Source organism: Sorex fumeus, unplaced genomic scaffold, assembly GCF_029834395.1.
Source record: "Sorex fumeus unplaced genomic scaffold, SorFum_2.1 ptg000106l, whole genome shotgun sequence".
NCBI classification, from domain to species: Eukaryota; Metazoa; Chordata; class Mammalia; order Eulipotyphla; family Soricidae; genus Sorex; species Sorex fumeus.
This window is the reverse complement of record NW_026606163.1, coordinates 4,319,455-4,342,500: the sequence shown is the minus strand read 5'-3', so window position 1 is coordinate 4,342,500 and position 23,046 is coordinate 4,319,455. Positions and strand designations below refer to the sequence as shown.

At 45.4% G+C, this 23,046-nt stretch overlaps 1 protein-coding gene across 3 annotated transcripts in view; it reads left to right on the top strand.

The window, feature by feature from the left end:
- The first annotated feature begins 6,309 nt into the window (after window positions 1-6,309).
- LOC130042618 (probable gluconokinase) overlaps window positions 6,310-23,046 on the top strand; it is a 97,278-nt gene continuing 80,541 nt past the window's right edge. For all 3 annotated transcript variants that reach the window (XM_056134774.1, XM_056134772.1, XM_056134773.1), the window contains exons 1-3: window positions 6,310-6,365; window positions 10,747-10,777; window positions 11,124-11,210. In XM_056134774.1, the coding sequence (XP_055990749.1) occupies window positions 6,343-6,365; window positions 10,747-10,777; window positions 11,124-11,210 (141 nt within the window). In that variant the 5' untranslated portion in view covers window positions 6,310-6,342. The remainder of the gene's footprint in view (window positions 6,366-10,746; window positions 10,778-11,123; window positions 11,211-23,046) is intronic.

Sequence of the window (23,046 nt, the reverse complement as noted above, 5' to 3'; positions counted from 1 at the left end):
CTTTCTGGTCTCAATTTTAGACTTTTGAGAATGGTAGATAGTCAAGAGAATTTTGTTTCGATTTTACTTTAGGCACAGTGGTTTACTATGCTGTTAATAGTAGCATTTCGTGCACGACACGGTTTAGCACCAAACCCCTCACCTGAATGTCTACTTCTCTGATCATTGTCCCAGTGTCTCTCCTCTTCACTCCCCAAGGTAGCTTACTACTAAGACCAGTTCTCAATTTCTGTGACCTTTGGGTATTTGCATGTCTTTATATTCCATCATGTCTACTACATGTCTTTATATTCCATCAGGAGAGAGATCATTCTGTGTGTGTGTCTCTCTCTCTGTGAGTGAGGGCACTCACCACTTGCGTTTGGTGGTCAAGAGTCGCCTCCCCATCCCAATCAGCCTCTGCATACCAACACATGAGGGAGGAAACAGGACCGCCAAAATGGTTGGTGATTAATTGCCATATATTACAGTCTATGTTCCTCCATGCATTCCATTCTCCCTATGTGTCTATTCCAGTCTTGCCCCATGCCCCATTCCAGTTTCACCCTGTCCCTCATTCCAGTCTCACTCTGCCCTCATTCCCATTCCCTCATGCCCCATCTCACAGCCTTCGTTATTCACCCAGGCCCCCAGAGTTGGGGGTAGCAATACACCTTGTTGTGATTCCACACTCAATATATGTAAGGCCCTTCCCTCAGGTGAAACTTCTTCTAGGACAAAATCTCATCTTGCAAGAAGATACACCCAAGGGAAGAAGACCATCTAGGGGCATATTTCTCCTTTCCTTGGTCTATTTCCTATTGAATGGTCATCTTAAATTTACTTCTTAATATTTCTAGTCATTTTGTATGAACACCGTAGCACTGTAGCACTGTACTCCTGTTGTTCATCTGTTTGCTCAAATGGGCACCAGTAATGTCTCACAACAAATTGTGAGACATGTTGTTACTATTTTTGGCATATTGAATACGTTATGGGTAGCTTGCCAAGCTTTGCCATGCAGGCGAGATACTCTCAGTAGTTTTCCCGGCTCTCCGAGAGGGGCGGAGGAATAGAACCCGGGTCAGCCATATCGGCCGCATACAAGGCAAACGCCTTACCCACTGTGCTATCACTATTAAGGTTTGTATTATTGGAAAATTGCTATGTTGATCAAAGGGATGGTTCTTCCTATTCCCATTTTGTTTTATACAGAAGTTTGTTAATTATAAACTTATATCCTATAATTTGATTAATTAAATATTTCTGAGTTGAAAGAAAGAGAAACTGAACACCGTAAGATATATTAAGTTTAAAGGATGGGGTGGCTCTCCTGGAGACACCTCTCTTATATCCCAGACTACAGTCCTCAGGCCAAGTTAGTCTTCCTAACCTTAGCAGGGTCCTTATTCAGATCCTTCTTTTTGGGTGATGACAAAGTTTGTCCATGACCATACTCATAACTTACTATATTTTATGGTGGTTGGCCTGTCCCTTTTAGATCCCAGGATAGCTTATGGCTTGTCCCTTTTCAATGCTTGGGTAGCTTACGGCTTGCCCTGAGTCCATCCAAGACCCTCACTGGAACCCTCCTTTTGGGGTGCTAGGAACTAAGGACAACTGAGGCTTAAGTCGAGTAAATATGACAGATGCCCAGGAATAAATATTGTTCTGAGTCAATTAACTTCCAGAAGCACAGCATTCACTATCTTCCTGTGTCGATACAAAAAGGACACTGCTCTAGAGTAAACTGTGAAAAGAACATAAGGGAAAGAAAAAAGCAAATATTTCACTTGCATATACAAAATCCAGAGTCCTGAGAAGAATCTGACTTTACAAATCACAGGGTCTGATTTTGGGATACAGTGATTAACAGAGAGGGGAATCAGAACAAAGAATAAGTTAAAGATTAATAAAGAGGAATGGGAGTGCCACTGGGGCTGTGTGATGCGGGTAACTCAATAACCTAAACTCCCCGAGGCAAGGTAGGAAGGACAAACCAATCCAACATCTCTCCTAATTTCACTCAGCATGATATTCTCCAGATCCTGCCAGGTAGCAGCTAATCGTATGATTTATCATTTTTTACAGAAGAGTAGTATTCTATGTGTGTATGTACCACAGCTTCTTTATCCTGCCATCTATTCAGTCAAGACATGTTTTAAATAACATAAAATACCACTGATTCATGAATAAAAAGAAAACTATTTTACAGAGTGAAAGTTTAGGGCTGTGGAAGAGAAAGATGCTAACAGAATTCTGCTTCACTGATGGGGACCCCCTCCCTGAGAGCAAAATGGGGTTTATGTACTCTGCAGTGGACCATTCTCAAGGAAGGAAAAACTTACATTGAAATAATAGTTAAAAGGAGACAAAGTATGAGTTTTTAACTGCCCTATGGTAATTTCCAACATCCTCACTGAGTAAGAGATAATAAATGCATTTTGAATTTTGAAAAGATACCTTACACAGGAGCCATTTAACATATAAAAGTTAATGCAAATCAAGAGATTACAATCTCTTATTATAAATTTCTTATTTTGGTTAGGTGAAAAAGGAACTCTCATCCACTGGTGGTAGGAATGTTCAACCAATGTGGAAAGTATGAAGAGTTCTCAGTAAATTGAGCTGCCATATGACCCAGCTATTTCACTTTTGGGAATCTACCCTCAGGACACACAAACATTCATCTAAGATGACATCATCACACCATTATTCATTGCAGCACTTAAAACAAATAGCTATAATATGGAATCAACTTAGGCGTCCAATAAAAATGAATGTATTATGAAGATGTGGTACATATACACAATGGAACACTATACACAATGGAATATTATGCAGCTATAAAGAATGAAGCAATCATTCAATTTGCTGCAACCTCAATGGAACTGGATTATATCATGTGAGTGAAGTAAGCCAGAAAAAGAAAGAAAATCATAGGATGATCTCACTTATCTGTGATATATAAATTAACTGGAAGAATAAGGAATGAAATATGGTAAAGAGTGGATATCTAGATTGCCCTTGATTATAGAGTACAGGGAAGAGAACAGAGAAGGTAAGAAAGAGAGGTGGGGGTGGGGGGAAGAGAGAAAGAAGATGAAGACAGGAAGTAATGGGTAAGCAGGGGTCAATGGCCTGAGATACATCAGTAATGTGGAGGGGTGGGTAGCTACAGACACAAAACAGAGTCAACAACACTAAAAACATGAGACACAAATGACAACAACCAAACATTCTGATGTGCCTGTAAGGTGGCAGCTTGTGGGGGGTGGGAGGGAACTTGGGGTCACTGGTGATGAGAAATTGATGCTAGAACATTAGATGTTTCAATAACTTTGTAAATCACGGTTCTTTAATGAAATCAAAATTGTTTTTTAAAAAGATATTTTGGTCTGATGACTGTTTGACCTGGTCTTTCTTACATCTCGTCTCAGCAGAAGGCTGGGGTGGAGATATGAGATATGGTGCAGGGCTTCTACACACACTGACTACAAAGGCCTCTGTAGAAGTTACCTCTGCCCTGGTCTAGCCATAACTGACCTGTAACTTTAGCCAAGTGACCTTAGCTGCCAGCCATGACTTCTTTGTCAGTACCTGACAGAGGAAAGCTAAAGTCTTGCCACCATATTGGGAAAAAACAAAGTCAATGCAGTGGTAACCTAAATGTTCATTAACGACCCTGGGTTAGCCTTCTTGTTTTCCAGGATAGATAGGAAAATAAATTTGGGTAACACTGGAGGTTGAAAGTGTTATTTCTTCACTCAACTTAGTTTTAGGGCTATTTTCCATCCTCAGCCTAGCAATTCTCAATGGACTGTGTTGAGGAGAAAATCAGAAGACCTAGGAAATCAAAGGCAAAGCTTGGAGCATGCCAGGCTATCTCCCCCCAGGAATGGGAAGGGGGGCTTCAACTATAATAATTCACATGTAGTTATGGTGCTGTTTTCTAGCACATGGGTATATTAAAGGTATGTCCCTTCCCCTTCAGTGATACCAAACAGCCACAGTACATGTAAGAGGAATAGGGAAGCATATTTAGGGCAATAGAAACTTGACCTCAAGTGCTGACACTAGATACTGATTGAAAATCCTGCCGTTAAAAATTATTGTTAGAGAAAATTTAGCTTGGTTTTAAAATGCAGTCTTTAGTCCTGGAACCCAAGAAGGAGGAACTATAACTTGTAAGTTACAAATTTTATAAATTTGGTAGCTACATCTGTAATGAAACATGGTTATCCCTAGAACATGGGCCTGATAGTATCTAATAAATGGGAGAAAGGACCAGGAACTAACATTGGGTTAGAACCACTGCCCATGTTTGCTGAGTTTGCCTACTTGGCAACCACCCAATCTTGAAAGACCATAATCAATAGTTGACAAACTACTCTAGGCACCATATAATCTCATCAATGGCCAAGATCCAGAGACTATGAAATAAAGCTCTCAGGAGAGTGCAACATAGAACATCCTGATCCTGCTCCAGGCTGTCTTCACCCTGGCCACTCGAGGGGGACAGGCTGAGTTTCCCTCCCCACCCCTGCAGAGTCCAGGCAGTCAGAAACCTCCTGAATCCAAGCATATCCATGCTCAAGGCCTCTCTGCACAGGTTCGGATGAGCCTCAACTATGAGGGAACTTGCAGAAAAATCCAGTATTCTGGACCCGTGACTGATATCTCCAAGCCTGCTCAGAACGGGTCTGGGCCTCCTCCCCCCAGCTCCCCAGTTTTCCAGTGTCTTGGTAGTCATACAACAAACTGCCTCTGGTGCCATATAATCTCATCAACGGTCAAAACCCAGAGATTATGAAATAAAGCTCATGGAAGAGTGTGACATAGAACAACCTGGAGCATGAGGCCGAATTCACGGCTGCAGGACCTCTTATGCTCTAGCCCACTGATGTACCAAAAAGTAGCACACATTTCTTTGGGTATAACTGTACATGCTTGCAATCTTTTATACAAGGACTTACTTAAATGGCTTCAGGATGAAATATAGCAATCTTCACAAACTTTCCACTTATGGTGGTGGGAAGGAGCACAATGTTGGGATTGGTGTTTGAATATTAATTGTAGTCTGTTAGGGTCTCAGCTCAGGACAGCCTCACCTGTCAAGGAAAACTCTGAGAGACCAAGTCCATGCAAAAGCAAGAGGTTTATTCAAGCATGCTCGGGCTCACAGTATGACCACAAACCGTCAGTGACTGAGAGCCCCGAGCCTCTTCAAAGGGGCCTTTTTATAGAGCATCTTCCCGAGCATTTCAGAAAAGCCCACGCACAAGTCACCCAATGCATTTGAATTATCACATTAGATGCTGCACGCAGGCAGCCAGTCATTTTGCAACAAGCCATCAGCACCAGCAACTCTCTTCTGTACCTGTCACCAGGCCCTCCCAACGGGCAGTCAATTAGGCCTTTTCATTAGGCCTTCTCCGACCTTGTGGCCTTATCTGGTGAATTCCAGGTGCAAGGAGGAGATGGGAGTACTTGGTGTTGGGCCTTGTTAGGCCGATTCCAGGACAAAGAGATGCCTCATTAGGCCTTCTCAGGCCTTGTGGCCTTATCTGGCGAATTCCAGGTGCAAGGGGATACTTGGTGTTGCTAGCCTGCTGCAGCTGCAGGACGGGATATGGGCTGGGACTTGCTTTGCTAGGGCCCAATTGTCATGGGGCTATCTTTCATAGTCAACTGTTGTTGAACAGCTTTTTAAAAATAAAATAAAAATAAAAACAAATTGAAAAAAATCAATAGTTGCTATTAAAGCCTCCTTTTTCTCCTGTCTTTGAGGCTCTAAATCTATGCATTTTAGACAGGCGGGATATTTCTCACAGTACATGCTGGATATCAACTGGAATGCCCACCTCGAGGCAAAACGCTTGGTTACATAAAAAAACACAATGGCATGAGCACGCTTCATAAATATTCATACCCAGGGGCTGGAACGATAGCACATCCATGTAGGGCGTTTGCCTTGCACGTGACCATCCTGGGTTAGATTCCCAGCATCCTATATGGTCCCCCAAGCACCGCCAGGAGTAATTCCTGAGTGCGTAAGCCAGGAATAACCCCTGTGCAATGCTGGGTGTGACCCAAAAAGAAAGAAAAAGAAAAAATAAATATTCATATCCAGCTATAAGGGGACAGGAAGCCTGGCTATGGGAGAGGTGGGGCGGGGCGAGGGGGAGGCGCGGCGAGTGGGGGGCGGGGCGAGCGGGAGGCGGGGCGGGGCCAGCGAACAGGAGGCGGGGCGAAGGGGCGGGGCGAGCGGGAGGCGGGGCGAGCGGGAGGCGGGGCGGCGGGCCTGAAGCCGGTGGCTGGAGGGAGCCGGGCGACTTGACGACCCGGAGCTCGCTGCTGGTGATGGCCGTGAGCGGCTCCGGGAAGTACGTCCGGGAGGCGGGCGGCGGGCACACGGGAGGAGGACAGGCCGCGGGGACGCGGGGCCCCTGGGAAGTCCCCTTCCCCTTCGCGGGGACGGGAGCGGGGCGACGCGAGCCGGAGCGGCCGGAGCGCGTTCCCGGCGCGGGCGGGCGGCGCGGGCCAGTCCGGGCGGGCCACAGCAGCGGCAGCTCAGGGGTCCCGGCATCCCCGCTTCGGGGCCCCTGCGCGCCGCCCGCACCTCCTCCTGCACCTGCGCCAGTCAGTCCCGGCGAGCGCTTGCACCTCCCGGTTTCGAGAAGTGAACTTGACCTTCCGTTGTTTTTTTTTTCCGTCCTTAAATGACGAGTTATCGGTGTAAACGACAGTGGTCGTGTTCACTTGAACCGTATTTTCTTTTTTTTTAGTTGGGAGGCTATATGACAGGCAGCATAAACCATCTCACAATCTTGATTGCCCGCACCGAGACCTTTGTTCCCTGATAACGAGCCAACTATTAACTCTACCCAGTTACTGGTAGTTTCTGGTAAAACAGTTACTGAAGCAAAAAAAGAAAAAAAAATCCAGAACTAAACTATCCGGGGGGTGGGGCTTCCTCCTGGCCCGAGCTCAGGCATCACTCTTGGTGGTGCTCCAGGAAGTTTGTGGGGCACTGGAGGTCGAGCACCGGCTGGCCGTGTGCAAGGCCAGCATCTTGCCCACTGTGCTAAAGTATCTTGACCTTCAGATGCTCTTGACTCTCCTTAGTCAGGAACCACCCATGTGGGTTGTACCCATTTAAAAAGCTTGCATCGGGTAAATAGATATATCTTTAGAAGAATGGGGGGGGCATGTTTACCCTCAAAGACAGGGAATCTGGGATGAAATTAAAACTCAGCACCTGCAGTTTCCTAGCTACCTGCTTTAAAAGTGGTGTTCTGAGGCTGGAGTGATAGCTCAGCGGGTAGGGTGTTAGCCTTGCACTGGGCAGACCCAGGTTCGATTCCCAGCATACCATATGGTCCACTGAGCACGCCAGGAGTAATTCCTGAGTGCATGAGCCAGGAGTAACCCCTGTGCATTGCCGGGTGTGACCCAAAAAGGAAAAAAAAAGTGTAAAACTGCTCCTGTGCAGTTTAAGGAGCAGTTTTACACTTGTGGTGTAAGGGACTTAGTAACCGCAGGACTTGGTTCCACCATGGCCTGCTGAGCTAGCTTGGGCAGTTAGTCACATTTCCATCAGGCGAGAGGGAAGATATCCTATACAATTCAGATGGTTAGTTTCATGCATTCAGAAAAATATTGGACTCAGTCATTCATGGTTGTCACTGATAATGGGACAAAAATCCCTACCTTCAGGGAGTTTATATGCCACTATGGGGGATGGCAGTGAATACATACACATCAACCAAAAGTGTCGGTGGTGGCCACCTCCAGGTGAGAGACTGGGGAGGAAGTGGGCAGAGCACCAGGCAGGAGGGTCAAGGAATGACCCTCTGAAGAAATGTGGGAGTTAGGAGAGAGGAGGGGACAAGCCTGGAGAACAGTGGGAAAGCGTTATGGCAGAGGGACTAGAACGTGTCAAGGCCCAGAGGCCTGACCGCCTTATGGATTATCAGGGAACCCCAGCAGGGCAAGATGGGTGGCCTGAAGTTAGAGATTCGGTTATGGAATATAAATAAGAGTGTTGTGGATGGACTATGAATGAGAAGTAAAGAGGGGTTTTAAGACTTGCACCTGGGTAGCTTGGAGAAGGGAGAAGTACACCAGTGTTCCCCAAAGAGGAAGATGCTGCTCCAGGATTTCTGGAAGAATCCAGAAGGGCAGTATTAGCCTCTAATGAAATTAGGGGTTGTTGAGTAATGTTATGTTTGATTTTGGGTCATGCCAAGCACTCCTTGAGGGCTTCTTTTGGTAGTGCACAGGGGACCATGTGGCAGGAATTCAGCTGGGATCAGCCACGAACAAGGCAAGCCTCAAAACTCGTGGACTACGTCTCCTGCCTGGAGTAATAATTTTTCTGAATAGGGAATCTCAGGACAAAGAAATTCGGGAACCTCTGTTATAGGCTGACATGGAGAAGCAAGAGACACATGTGGAAGGAAAATATCTGGAGCTCAGTGTGGGACTGAGTCTATTTCAAATAAATTTGTCAAATGGGGGATTGATTTTGCAAGTCAGAAGTTTGCAGATGTACTACCTTTGTGACCCCCCAAACTTTTTTTAAAAATATATTTGATTTCAGAAAGTGAAGCAGTCATATAAAAATATCAAGTAGGGGCAAGAGCAGTAGCACAGTGGGTAAGGGTGTTTGCCTTGCACGTGGCTGACACGGGTTCCATTCCTGGCACCTCATGTGGTCCCATGAGCCCCACCAGTAGTAATACCTAAATGTAGAGCCAGGAGTAAGTCCTGATCACTGTCAGGTGTGGACCCCGAGAAACAAGTAAACACTTTGGAATTGGTAAATGTTTACCAACAAATTGGACTTTGATTACAAAGTTGAGGTCACCAGATGGAAGGGGGAGGGGTTGAGGAATGAGGAAAAAGAGAGACTAGAAGCGACATAAGGGCAGTGGTGGACAGATTTTGGTACTGGCGGTACAATAACTTTATACACCAAAAGTGTAATTGTAACCATGTTATCTTAAACACAATTTTTAAAAATTGTGGAATTGGTATATAAAGGGCTGGAGCGATAGCATAGTGGTAGGGCGTTTGCCTTACAAGGGCCAACTTTGCCGACCCGAGTTCGATTACTCCGCCCCTCTCGGAGAGCTCGGCAAGCTATGGAGAGTATCTCGCCCGTAAGGCAAAGCCTGGCAAGCTCCCCGTGACATATTCTATATGCCAAACACAGTAACAAGTCTCGCAATGTTACTGGGCCTGCTCAAGAAATCAATGAAGAACGGGAGGACTGTGACTGTGACTGGTATATAAAATTTGGGAGACCAGGTCTGATAAATATTAAGCGGATATGTAAATTGTGATGGTGGTAAATGGTATTTGTGCAACACCTTAGAAATTGAAAGCCAGAAAGGATTTCATTTCTCATTGGCTGCCTTCTCTGTCCATCTTCCGTGGCACAGACCAAGCCTCTGGCGGCCAGCTGGTAGCTCAGTCAGTGCTGGCTAAATGAAATGAGCGGATGGGGAATGGGTCAGTTCTCTCATTTTGCTGGTGAGAAAATAATTTCACCTTGCACAGGATCTTAGTCCTGTAATGACAGAATAGAGAACCTGCCAGATGTCAGATTCAGAGCCCCGAGGCCTTCCCACTGCCTGCACTACCTTTTAGGGGGAACAGATCCTTATCAAATTCTCTGAGCAGAGATCCCTGGACATCCAGTCCGAAGGGCTGGCCTGTCTCTTGTGTCCAATAAGAGTGCGTCTCATCTATTTATTTCTTCATTGTTCTTTTGGGAGCCCCCCCCCCCCAACTGTGCCTAGAGCTTACTCCTGGCTCTGTGCTCAGGGATCACTCCTGGCAGGAACCAGGTGGGTTGCTGGGGGTTGAACCTGCAGGGCCTTACTGTTGTCCTGTCTCTCTGCTCAAGCATGTAACCCTGAGCCCTGAGGCAGTGCTGTGCTTTGCACCTTGTAGGAGTTAGAGGAGGTTAATCCCCTTCACATCCCTCCTAGCATCCTCAGGAGAGTTTTGAGCACTTCATGAATTCAGTTTTTTTTTCCCTTAGAAAATAAACACCTAGGGGCTGGAGCTGGGACAGTAGTCAGGGTGCATGCCCAGCACTCTGTGCCTGCAGTGCCTCGTGGTCTCCTGTGCACCATCTGGTGCAGCCCTGGAGGTTTCTGAGCACCTCTGTGGCCTGGGTGAGACCAAGCATGGCAGGGCTGAGCAGTACCACAGTCTCTAGCTTTTGCACAAGACCCCTGGCCATGTGGGCCAAGAACCACCAGAAGGGCTCTCAGGTCTTCTGAGCACCACTTGGGAGGCATCTATTAAGCAGGGGCCAAAACACTTAAGGAGTTTAATGAGATTTGATTGTATGTTTCGGGGGAGAGGTTAGCGGCATGTGGGTAATGATGTCTTTCTTTAAACTCCTGGAGAAAACGAAAACCATACTCTATATTCCATGGTCAAGAACGTCACTTTTGGGGTAGGAGCAATAATGCAGTGGGCTGAAGTACATGCCTTGCATGCCGGAAACCCAGGGTCAGGCTCCTGAACCCCATGGTTTCCCAAGCATCTGCTGGGAGCGGCCCCTGAGCATAGAGCCAGGAGTGACCTTAGAGCACCTCCGGGGATCACCCAAAACCCAAAACCAACAAGGCATTACAACCACTTGCAGATTGTCATCAGTATACTTTGATCTGAGTTCTGGGGGGCACCCTCAGATGGGCTGGTTGGGAGGGCGTGGTCATTTGAACATCTGCATCCTCTCCACAGATCAAGCGTGGGCGCCCTGCTGGCATCCGAGGTAACCCGCCTTTCTGTCCCTCAGTGGCACACCCTACTGGTCTCCTACTGTTCTCTCCCTTCCCCGACCCGAAGGCAGGATGATCTGTAAGCATGAACAAGTACAGAGTGCCACTCACTGCTGCAGTTTGGTTTCCCATTGGGTGATTACAGATAATGATGGGTGAGCCCCACAGGACACCGCTGAGATTCAAACCCCTTTTCTTTCCTGTGGGCGGATGTGGGGGGGAAGCAGGGGATGCTCCCCTGCAACTGGGGGGAAGCACGGAGCTGCTGTGTGGGCCCTCGTGGCGGCAGTCGCCTGAGACACCCTGCCCGCTACATACTCCTTTCGTTTTGTTTCCAAGCTCGGGTGGAAATTCTATGATACAGATGACTATCACCCGGAGGGAAATCGAGTGAAGATGAGCAGCGGGATCCCCCTGGATGACCAGGTAATGGCTGCTGTCTCTTTCCAGCCCATGCCTTGCCCTCACAGACACCCCTGCAGCATCCCTTGGACAGAGTTCCTGGGCCCCCGAGGTGATTCGGAGGCAGGTGCTCCCGAAGCCAGCTCAGTTCCCAAGTGCTCCTCTACATTCATTGGCAGTGGCCCTCGCCTTTTCTCCAAAACCATGACCCCCGCGTGGGCAGAGGCAGAAGCTCCTGTGCCTTGTGTGTGAGCGAGTTTGCCTCCTCTTCTTGGTCCCTTCCTCCTGCCACCGCCACACTGTGGCACCCACCGCAGAGCCAGGAAGACATTTGAGGGGCTGGAGAGGCAGCACAGTGGAGAAGGCACTTGCCTTGCATACAGCCAGCCCAGGTTTGATCGCCAGCTCCCTATATGGTCCCTTGAGCGTGTGAGCCCTGATGACTGAGCAAGAGACAGCTAGGTGTAGCCCAAAAGCAGAAACAAGCACCACAAAACAAAACAAGAAAGATCTTTGAAATTCAAGTATGGTAACCCAAATAGTTCTGCAAGTCCCACCAGGAATGATTCTTGTGTGCAAGAGCCAGGAGAAAGTTCAGAGCACAGCCAACTGTGCACCCCCCCAAAAAAAAATTATCCCCACCTGGAGTGATAAGGCACCTGCCTTATATGCAGCTGGTCTGGATTCAATCCCCAGCATCCCTTCTGGTCTCCTGAGCACCGCCAGGAGTGATTCCTGATTGCAAACCAGGAGCAACCTCTGAGCATCACCAGGTGTGGCCCAAAACCAAACAAAACTGGCCCTATGGAATGCAAGTGTGACTGTAAGGGGAGTGAGAGGGACAGTGGACGTGGTGGATACGCAGAGCACAGAGTGGCCAGGGACAGGAGTGGCCATGGGGTCGTTTGGTCTTGACCCCGAAACCAGTGGGAAGTTTCAAGAGCCAGACCCTCTGTGCTCTCTCTCCACCTACCCTCACCCTCAGTCAGGTTTATTGTTCTTATCAGTGGCCAGATGTCTCCTTCCCTTTCCCACAGAGTTAACCCTGTTCATCCTTCACATGTTAGCGCCCCTGCCACTTCCTCAGGAAGCCCTACTTGACTGATTTAGGAGAACGCTCCTGTTATAGATTCTTAGAGCACCATCACTTATTTCCCTTGTGCCGAGTGTAACATGACATTAAATAGGATGATAATTTGAATAGTACTTAGATACTGCTACTTAAAAAAAATTGGAGGGTGGAGGGTTTGGGCACACCTGGCGGTACTCGGGGTTCACCTCTGGCTCTGTACTCAAGGGTCACTCCTGGAAATCTTGGAAGCCATAGGCCTTCCTGGGGGTTGGATTGGGGTCAGCTGTGCACAGGGCAAGTGCCTCTGTCCCAGTACTCTCTCTCCAACCCTGCAAGATTTTACCTCTGAAGAGCAGGATCCTGCCCGTGTATGTAGCCATTGTACACCCATAGGACCTCACAGTGTCGGGAAGTACTGATGACTCCCTGTGCTGTGTGTGGGTGAGAGGGACGAGTGACCAAGGCCTCATTCCTGCCTGCTGCCGAGGCACGTCCTGGATGCTCCCTCAAGCCAAGGCACTGGCAGGAGTCTTTGCAGTATGGTTCCTCAGTCGGGAGCCAGGCCCACAGAGCAGCTTAGTGTGGACCTCATTCAGGTGCACATGCTGAGTGTCCAGAGCTGTGAATGGAACTGACTGGACAGAGGTCAGTACTGGTGTCTGCACTTCCAAAGACCGGCCTGTGCCCCTATGGTCCATTGATCTGCCTCGGACGGCCTGTCACTAAACCATTAATAGTTCTGATTCTAGAGCAGTTTGGGTACACTGCGCTGTCTCTCTGCTCTCTCTTCTCACATCTCTCTCTCCCTCCCTCCCCTTTTCTCTTTCTCTCTTGTCTGTCCTCTTTCTCCCTCTCCATCTGTTTCTCTCACCCCCTCTCCCTTCTCTTCTCTCTCCCCCCACTCTCTCCCCTGTATTCTCTCTCCTCTTTCTCTCTCCCCCTCCTTCTCTTTTTCTCCTCCCTTCTCTTTCTTTCTCTCTCCCTGTCTTCTCTCTCCTCTTTCTCCCTCCTCTTCTCTCTCCTCCTCCTCTCTCCCCCTCCTCTCTTCTCCCTTTCTCTCTTCTCTCTCTCCCCCCTCTTCTCTCTCTCTCCTCTCTCTTTCTCACTTTTTCTCTCTCTTTCTCCCCCTGATTTTTGTCCCACACCTAGAGATATTCAGTTACCACAGGCTCTGTACTCTGGAGTTGCTGGTGGTATTGCTCAGGGAACCGTGAAGCTTTGGCCTGCATGCACAGCATGCACTCAATCCATCGAGCTCACTCCAACCCCTGGCACACTTGTCTTTGTTTTAGAGAAGACAGGAGACATAGTGCAGCAGGTATGGTGCCTGTCTTGCCTGTGGCCTACCTGGGTTTGATCCCTGACACTAAATATGGTCCCCTGCGCAAACCAGGAGTGATCCCTGGGCATGGAACCAGGAGTAATTCTGGAGCACCATTGGATGTGGCCTCAAACGTGTGTGTGTGTGTGTATGTGTGTTAAATAATTTTTATTTTAATTGAATCATCATGAGATAGTTATAAAATTGTTCATGACTGTGTTTCAGTCATGCAATGTTCCAAGACCCATTCCTTCACCAGTGCATATTTCCCACTACTAGTATCCCCAGTTTCCCTCAAACCACGCCCAGCCTCTCTCTATGGGAAGCACTTTCCTTTTTTCTCTCCTTTGGGCACTATGGTTTGCAGTACAGATACTGAGAGGTCATCATGCTTGTTCCTTTACTTACTTTCAGCAGTTCTTATTCAGTTCTTATTCAGAGTGATCACTTCCAACTGTCTTTGTCATAGTGGTTCCTTTTTTATCCAAACTGCCTTCTCCCCAGCACTTGAAGCCAACTTGCAACCATGACCTGTCCTCCTGGCCCTTGTTTCTACTGTCCTCAGGTGTTAGTCTCATACTGTTTTTTTTTTTTCGTTCCACAAATGATTGCAGTCATTCTATGTCAGTCCCTCACCTTCTGACTCTTTTCACTCAGCATGATACTCTCCGTGTCCATCCATTTACAAGAAAATTCCGTGCTTCATTTTTCCTAACAGCTGCATAGTATTCCATGGTGTAGATTTGCCAGGGTTTCTTTATCCAGTCATCTGTTCTCGGGCACTAAGGTTCTATAAACACACTCTTATTCCCTCCCCTGACCTTCCCCCTTGTTGCTGTTGATCTGTCATGTGGGGTCCACATGCAGCCTTATTGTGGCACTCGCAGTTCTCACTGTGATGCTGGCAGGGGTTGCGGACAGGGTGCAGGGCTCACATAGTCTGCTGGGGTGCTGATGGGGCATCATATGTCAGGATAAATCACTCACTCTGCTGGGGTGCTCCTAGCAGGTCGAGTGGTAGGCTGCAGGCTCTTGGGTTAGTGCTCCTGTGGCTGTGGTGCATGTATCTCTGCTTGCCGACATGCGCCTCTGGCTGAGGCATGCAGGCTCTAGCTGCAGTGCTCACAGGGTGAGGGGTCACTGTGGTGCTCTGTTTGGAGTTCCCAGGGCTCACACTTTCTGACTGTGGTGCTTGGGTTCTTGGTTATTAGTCACAACATGTGACAGTGGTTTGGGTGCCAAGAACATTCCTGGCACATGTGGCAACATGGAATTTGAACTCATTTGACCCTATACCTACAAGGCAAGCATCTTAGCCACTGTGCTATGCGTCAAGCCCTCCATTTTAAAATGTTTTAGGGGTATAATGTCACCACCCTGTGTCCACCAAAGTGACAGTATCCCTCAGCCATAGTCCCCTGGACCTTTCAACCCTGCCCTGTCTCTTGGTGTGCTCAATTTGGGAGTTAGAGTCTATGGGTTTGTCTTTGACATTTCTCTCCTTGTGGTGTATTTCTTTGAATACCATATATAAGTGAGATCATCCTGTATTTGTCTTTCTCATTGTGAGTAGTGATTTCACTGATCTTTTACATGATCTTTTTTCATTTCTATTTTCCTTACTTCCACTGTAATTTTTATTTTTTTTCCCTTCATCTACTGACTTTGGCTTTAATTTGTTCTTCTACTAAGTTCCTTGAGGTATGCAAAAAGTATTTATCATTGTTAATTTTCACAGTGCTGGAGAGTGAACCCTTTAGCTACTTCTAGAAGGCCTTAGATGTGAAGATGTTCCCTTCACAGCACTGTAAGGGGAGGCCCAGGAAGCTTTCTCTGTGCTGTGCATTCTGACTTTGCTCTGAGTCTTATGCACCAGGTGGGAATGGACGTGGGTGTCCCTGATGGTCCACATCTCCAGTCCTGTTTTGTTTTGGGGTTACTTCTGGTGCTGCACTTAGGAATCACTCCTGGTAGTGCTCAGGGATCGAACCCAGGTCAGGACACGGGTCCTACCTGCCATGCTCTCATTTCCTATTTTTTTTTAATTTAACATTATTATTTTTTTATTGAATCACTATGAGATACTGTTACAAAACTTTCATGATTGAGCTTCAGTCATACAATGATCGAACAACCCATCCTCCACCAATGCACATTTCCCACCACCAGCAATCACACTTAAGTACCTATTCTTTTTTTTTTAATCATTTTTTTTTATTAGTGAAACACCATGAAGTACATTTATAGACTTATAAAGTTTTTGCTTGGGTTTTAGTTATACAATGATCAAGTACCCATCCCTCCACCAGTGCCCATCCTCCCCTACCACGGGTCCTAGCATCCCTCCCACCCCACCCCCCCCCACCCCCCCCCATCCCACCCTGCCGCTGTGGCAGGGCATTCCCCCTTGTTCTCTCTCTCTTCTTTTGGGTACTGTGTTTTGCCAGAGAGGCATTGAGTGGCAATCATGTTTGGTCTATAGACTACTTTTAGCATGTCTCTCCCACCCTGGGAGGGTCTTCACAACACAGGCCAGCCACATGTGCTAGGTGAAAAGGAAGCTCAGATAGAGAAGAGTACCTATTCTTAAGTGTGGGACGAAGGTGCTTGTTTGACTTGCATTGATCCAGCAGACAGAGACGCATGTCTTCCTCTCTCCCTGAAACCTGTGTTTTTTCATTGAAATCTCGCCATCCCCTCATAGCATTCACGGTATTCTAAGAGGTTGTCTTTCTTGCCCCAGTGTCTGCCTCTCGAGAGGATATCGCAATCACTCCCTCCTTTCACAAGCACTGCAAGTGTACCTGGAGCTCACAGACCCAAGTCCCTCCTACTCCCCTTCCAGATAAGTCCAGACTCTAGAATTACTCTTCAGGCTTAGTTTCCTTTGGACTCGCACCCACATCTCTGATTCACCATTGCTCAGTATTTCCCTCATCCACTTACTCAAGCATCTTGATAACATATGTATCCTCTGATCTTGGAATCTGCCTTTTGTTCTCTTTGGCAGGCCTTAAATTGAAATCCTTTCAGAGTAAGTCCTCAGCATTTAGCCTTCAGAGGGTTTGATCAGAATGTCCTCTCCACCACTTTGTCATAGTTCTTTTACAGCCCTCATTTCTGCCCTTGAGTAATTTAATTGCAGATATATCTTCCATTAGGTTGTAAACCCTTGGAAGACAGGGATGTCGCCATCCATTATGATTTCCCCAGTACTTGATATGGTGCTTTTTGCTTGTGTGGTAGTGTGCAGGGGCTGGCAGCTCCAGGCTCTGTGCTTGGAGTTGCTCCTGGCGGTGCTTGAGGGATCCTAAGGTGCCAAGGATCCAACCCAATCCAGAGTCTTCTACATAACAAAGCATGTGCTCAGTCTCATTGAGCTGTCTCTGATATGGTACTTTGAATGCATTTCGTATTCATGGTTAGTGGAGTTAAAGCTCAGTGTAATTGTGAATCAAGGTTTGTTTTTAATAAATTCAAAGTTTAAATTGTTATATTAGCGAAATAGTATTGTTTAAAATGGAACTTACTCATTTTTTAAAATCTCTATCCCAAAGCAGCTCAATGAATTCTACATTATCCTCCATTTTATAGAGGTACAAAACAGCAAGTAGCTTGCAAAAAGTTCCAGAGTGAGGGGAATCTGTGCCTTAGAAGATCTTGTTTTTCTAACTGAAAAAGGCCCTCATAATTCTAAAAAAAAAAAAAAAATCCTGAGAAGTCAACCAAGGTTGGTTAAATGAAGAGAAAGGATGAAAGTGGGAAAGAGTTACAGCTCTCCATATGCAAATCCATCCTGTCTGTCTGTCTGTCTCCATTTCTCTCACTCCCTCCCTCTTCCAAATCTTGGTTCAGCCTTGGGAGAGTATAGGAGTCCAGGAATTTATCCATTTCTTTAAAGTTCTCTTATTTCATGGCATAAAGATTCTCAAAGTAATCTCTGATTTGAATTTCCATAGTTTCTGTTGTGATGTTACCTCTTTCATTTCTGATTCAGTTTATTAAGGTTCTCCCTCTCTCTCTTTCTTTGAGAGTCTTGTCAATGGTTTAATGATCTAGTTTATTTTTTCAAAGAACCAGCGCTTGGTTTCATTGATCATTTGGATTGTTTTGGGGATTCCAGCTCTTTTTTTTTAATTGAATCACCTTGAGATACACTTAAATCACTTAATCACTTAACTTCCCGTTAGTCGTCGATTTGCTCGAGCGGGCGCCAGTAACATCTCCATTTGGTCCTGTTGCGTGCTAGTGTAGCCCAATGGCATCTGTTCGCTCTGGGAACATGAAGAGCCTCAAACCGATCGTTTATGATCTTGACGAAGAAGTCTGACCATTTGGTAGGTGGGCGGCCACACGGTCTTTTGACATCCCGTGGAATCCAGTCGGTAACAGCTCTAGTCCAGTGGTCGTCTTTAAATCTCATTACGTGACCAGCCCATCTGATTTTTGACACCTTGGCAAATGAGACAGTTACAAAGTTTTCATGATCTGGTTTCAGTCATAAAATGTTCAAACACCTGTTCCTCCACCAGTGTACATTTCCCACCAGTGTACCAGTGTCCCCAGTCCTCCCTCCATCCCTCCCTTCCTCTCTCCCTCTCTCTCTCTCTCCCCTCCACCCCCCTCTCTCTTTCCCTCTCTCTCTCTTTTACCTCCCCCATCTCTGTCTCCTTCCCCTCTTGAGCATCATGTTTTGCAGTATAGATACTGAGAGGCCATCATATTTGATCCTTTACCCACTTTAAGCACACATCTTCCTAGACTATAGACCAAACATTAGGGCTACTTAATACCTGGATTGCAGACCACAACACCCTAAAGGAGAGAGAGTAAAAGGTACTCACCACCTGCCACAGAGGCAGGAGTGGGGAGTGGGGTGGGGATTATGGGGGGATGCTGGGAACATTGGTGGTGGAGAATGGGCACTGGTGGAAGGATCAGTTGATAAGATAACTCTGGAATTAATTCAAGAGGAACAACATAAAAATAATCATTGTCCCAGAGGGACAGGAAGGCAACTCTTGTGAAGATGTAACAGTCAGAAACATCACTGCTGAGAAGTTCCCAGAGCTGGAGGGGGCAAGCACCCAGATCCAAGAGACTTGAAGGGTACCAGATAAAAGAAATCCAACTAAAAATACTCAAGATACAAACTACTCAGAATGATGAATGTCTTAGATAGGTATAGAGCACTTAAAGATTAAAGAAAAAAATGACATGCAAAGGAGTGTTGGTACAAATGACAGAAGATTTCTTACATGAGGCCCCAAGACAATGGTGGGAGATAATTAAACTCAATGAACAACTTTACCCAGCCAGACTCTCATTCAGATTTGAAGGAACTATACACAACTTCAGGATAAGAAACAGTTCAGGAACTTTATGACTCAAAACTGCTGTAAAAAGAGAATGAAAAGGATTACCAGAGATGAGAGAAATCTCACAACTAGACCAAATTTCTACAAAAAGATGGTACAAACTCCAACGCAATAATCACACTCAATGTCAGAGGCCTAAATATACCAATTAAGAAACATAAAGTGTCAGAATGGATTAAAAAATTGAGTCCAACCTTCTGCTGCTTGCAAGAATTAAATTTAAGCAGTAAGGGCAAACAGATTCAAAGTCAAAGATTGGAAGACAATATTTCAAGCACACAAGCCCAAAAAACGGCTGGGTGGCCATACTGATATCAGACAACATTGACTATAGTATTAAAAGGTTTTAAGAGACCGAGAAGGCCATTTCTCAGTGATGAAGGGATATGAACATCAGAAAGAACTCACATACTCCTAAACACATTTAAAATTCATAAAATGACCAATAGACTTGAAGGACATTGATGACAGCACAATAATAGAGATTGCAACACCACTCTGTCACCACTTGATAAATCAGCTAGGCTAAAACTAAAAGAGGAAATACTGGAATTGACTGGAATTGAAGAGAGAAACAGAAGAAAGGAACTTAGTATATATACATATATTATATAAATATATACACACACATATAATTTTTTTAAGATAACTATCTTGAAAGACAGCATAAAATGGCTCCCCATACCCATGCCGCCAGACCCCACACCAGGCTGTTTCATTCAGGGGAATCCAGAGGGGGCGGGTGAGATCCTTCCCCACCCCAAGGGACTCAGACCCAGCAGCCAAAAACCTCCAGAACTCAACTACCGCCATGCCCTCAGCCCTCTCCAAATGCTCAAGCCAAGCCTCACGCATGAGTGAGCTTATTCCTGGACCAGGAATTTATTCCTGGACTGCACAGCCATATTTCATACCTCAAACCACTCATATTCCAAGAGTAGTGCACCACATTTGATGGAGTTTAAAGTAAAAGGCAGCCATTCTTAGAGGAAAATAAGTTTTTACATATATATGCATATTCATATGCATATACGTATATTCTATAAGGACACAAGCCTCAATCTTTAACGACATGTTAGTGATCTCTTATAAAAGAGCTACATGGTGAAACACAACAATCTTCACCCACTTTCCTCTAAGGAAAATTTTTGGAGAATTTTCAGCTGTTTATTCATAACAAACAATGCAAAATAAATGATTTCAGTTCTGCTTTGGTGCAAGGGTTGGGGTTTGGAACAGAAACATTCGAAATATGGTGGCGTGAAGGTTTAATGGTGGTGAGATTGGTGTTCAAATATTAAATGTAATCAAATATTGTGAACTAATTTATAAAAATTAAATTTTAAAAAACACTTTTAAACTCTAAAAACTAAAACTTATTTTACCTTACAACCAGAGTACAATTTCAATGCCTAGAAATATACAAGGTCCAAATTTATCAAAATTGAAATCCTTTAATTGTTTAATTTAAACAAGGTGAAATTCTCTAGCTCATTTTACTATTTTTTTTTTTGTTTTGCTTTTTGGGTCACATCTGGCGATGCACAGGGGTTACTCCTAGGTCTGCACTCAGTAGTTACTCCTGGCAGTGCTCAGGGGACCATATGGGATGATGGGAATCGAACCTGGGTCGGCCGCATGCAAGGCAAATACCATACCCGCTGTGCTATCGCTGCAGCCCCCTCTAGCTCACTTTAACTATGTATATAATAATTACCATTTGGGATCAGAAGGGGCAGAAAATAACATCACTGTCACTATCACCCGGTTGTTCATCAATTTGCTCAAGCGGGCGCCAGTAACATCTCCATTAGTCCCTGTCACATGCTAGTGTAGGACGATGACATATTGGGGGATCTATCAGGGGAATGAGGATCATCATTGTTACTTTTTTTGGTATATCGAATATGCCACAGGTAGCTTGCCAGGCTCTGCTGTGGGGGCAGGATAATCTGAAGAAAATAACATGTCATTTGAAAAAACATAATTAAAAATTTGTTTTTCTAGACAAAATTAAAATAAACAATTGAAGCATGGTATTATTAAAGTCCTTGGCATCAGTTGGGCAATACAAACTGTAACTTAAAGTAAGCATAATATATTGTTTCCCAGAATATAAGACAATAAGCACATGTCCTGAGAAGAGCCACTTATCTGTTCAAAGGAAAACTTAGTCTTTCTTTTTATCGTTTGATTTTTTAATAGTTTTTAAATTTTTTTTTATTTTATTGAATCACCGTGAGATAGTTACAAGCTTTCGTGTTTGGATTACAATCAATCACACAATGATCAAACACCCATCCCTCATCAGTGCACATTCCCCACCACCAATATCCCTGGTATACCCCCCCTTTCCTACCCTCCCCCTGCCTCCATGGCAGACAATATTCCCCATACTCTTTCTAATTTGGGGGCATTATGGTTTGCAATGCAGATACTGAGAGGTTATCCTGTTTGGTCCTTTATCTGCTTTCAGCACACATCTCCCATCCAGACCGATTCCTCAAGCCATCATTTTCTTAGTGATCCCATCTCTATACTAGCTGCCTTCTCCCCTTTGCTCATGAGGCAAGACTTAGTCTTTAAGGAATAAGTAGAAACAAATTATGTCAATTGAGTGGGACAAAACAAGGAAGACAGAGGCTGAGACCGCAGAGAAATCCATAGGTTCCTACTATCACGGTATCATGGTCCTCCCATTGTTCATCGATTTGCTCAAGCGGGTCTAGTAATGTCTCCATTTTGAGACTTGTTGTTACTGTGTTTGGCATATTGCATACATCACGGGTAGCTTGCCAGGCTTTGCGGTGCGGATGAGATACTCTCGGTAGCTTGCTGGGTTCTCCAAGAGGGGCGGAGGAATCAAACCCGGCTCGGCCATGCTGGCTGTGTGCAAGGCAAATGCCCTACCTCTGTGCTATTGCTCCAGCCCCCTACAATAACAAAAGAGAATATTCTACAGAAATAATAACTACCACTTTCCAGAAACTTGATAGTTATTAAGCTAAAAACAAGAAAATTACCAATGGGACTGAAGCAACAACAACCAAAAAAACCCTGCAAAACAAAGATATATCGTGGGGGAAAAATACAGTATTCTTTACTATGATGAAGTATTGTTTCATTTGAACACTTCTCATCAAGAGATAAACCAACACTAATGCTATTCCCTATACTATTAATAAATATATTTAGCAAAAGCCTACAACTACTTCAGTTAGTGTACAGAAGTCTACTTACACATCTTACACATATTCTGAATATAATCAAAATTCTTAAGTAAAAGTGAAACTGAGCCTAAAAGACAAAGTTCAAGTCAAACACCTCCTGCATGTGAGGTTCCTACTATCTATATTAAAAATGAGTCAGAAAGAAAGAAACAGACAAAGAAGGACTGCACTCATTTGTAGAATATAAAATAACATGAGACTGACATCTGAGGACAGTAGATACAAGGGCCAGGAATATTGTTTCATAATTGGAAGTCTGCCTCATGAGCTGGGGGCGAAGGCAGCTGGGATAGAGAAGGGACCACTAAGCCAATGATGGTTGGAGGGATCATTCGGGATGGGAGATAAGAGCTGAAAGTAGATAAAGGACCAAACTTGATAGCCTCTCAGTATTGCAAATCATAATGCCTCGAAGTAGAGAGAGAGTAGGGGGAAAATTGTCTGCCAGAGAGGCAGGGGGAGGGTTAGAAAGGGGGGAGGGGCATACCGGGGACATTGGTGGTGGAAAATGTGCACTGGTTGAGGGATGGGTGTTCATTCACTGTATGACTGAAAGCTTTGTAACTGTATCTCCTGCTGATTCAATAAAAAAAGGGTGAAATGACTTATATATCTATTTTAGGACTTAAAGCAAAGTACAAAAATGAGTTTCTCTGGATCTCAAGACAGCACATTGCCAAACTGTTCCGTTCAACTCATGTGACAGCCGAAATACTATCTCTTCTATCACTGATCCATTTGTTATTGACTTTAGAAGCAATGTCTAGCTTAGAGTGACACTACAGACACTCTCCAGAATATTCAGTGAGAGCTCCTAGAGCAGGACATTCCAGCCTGAAACTTGTCCAGCGGTCTGCTT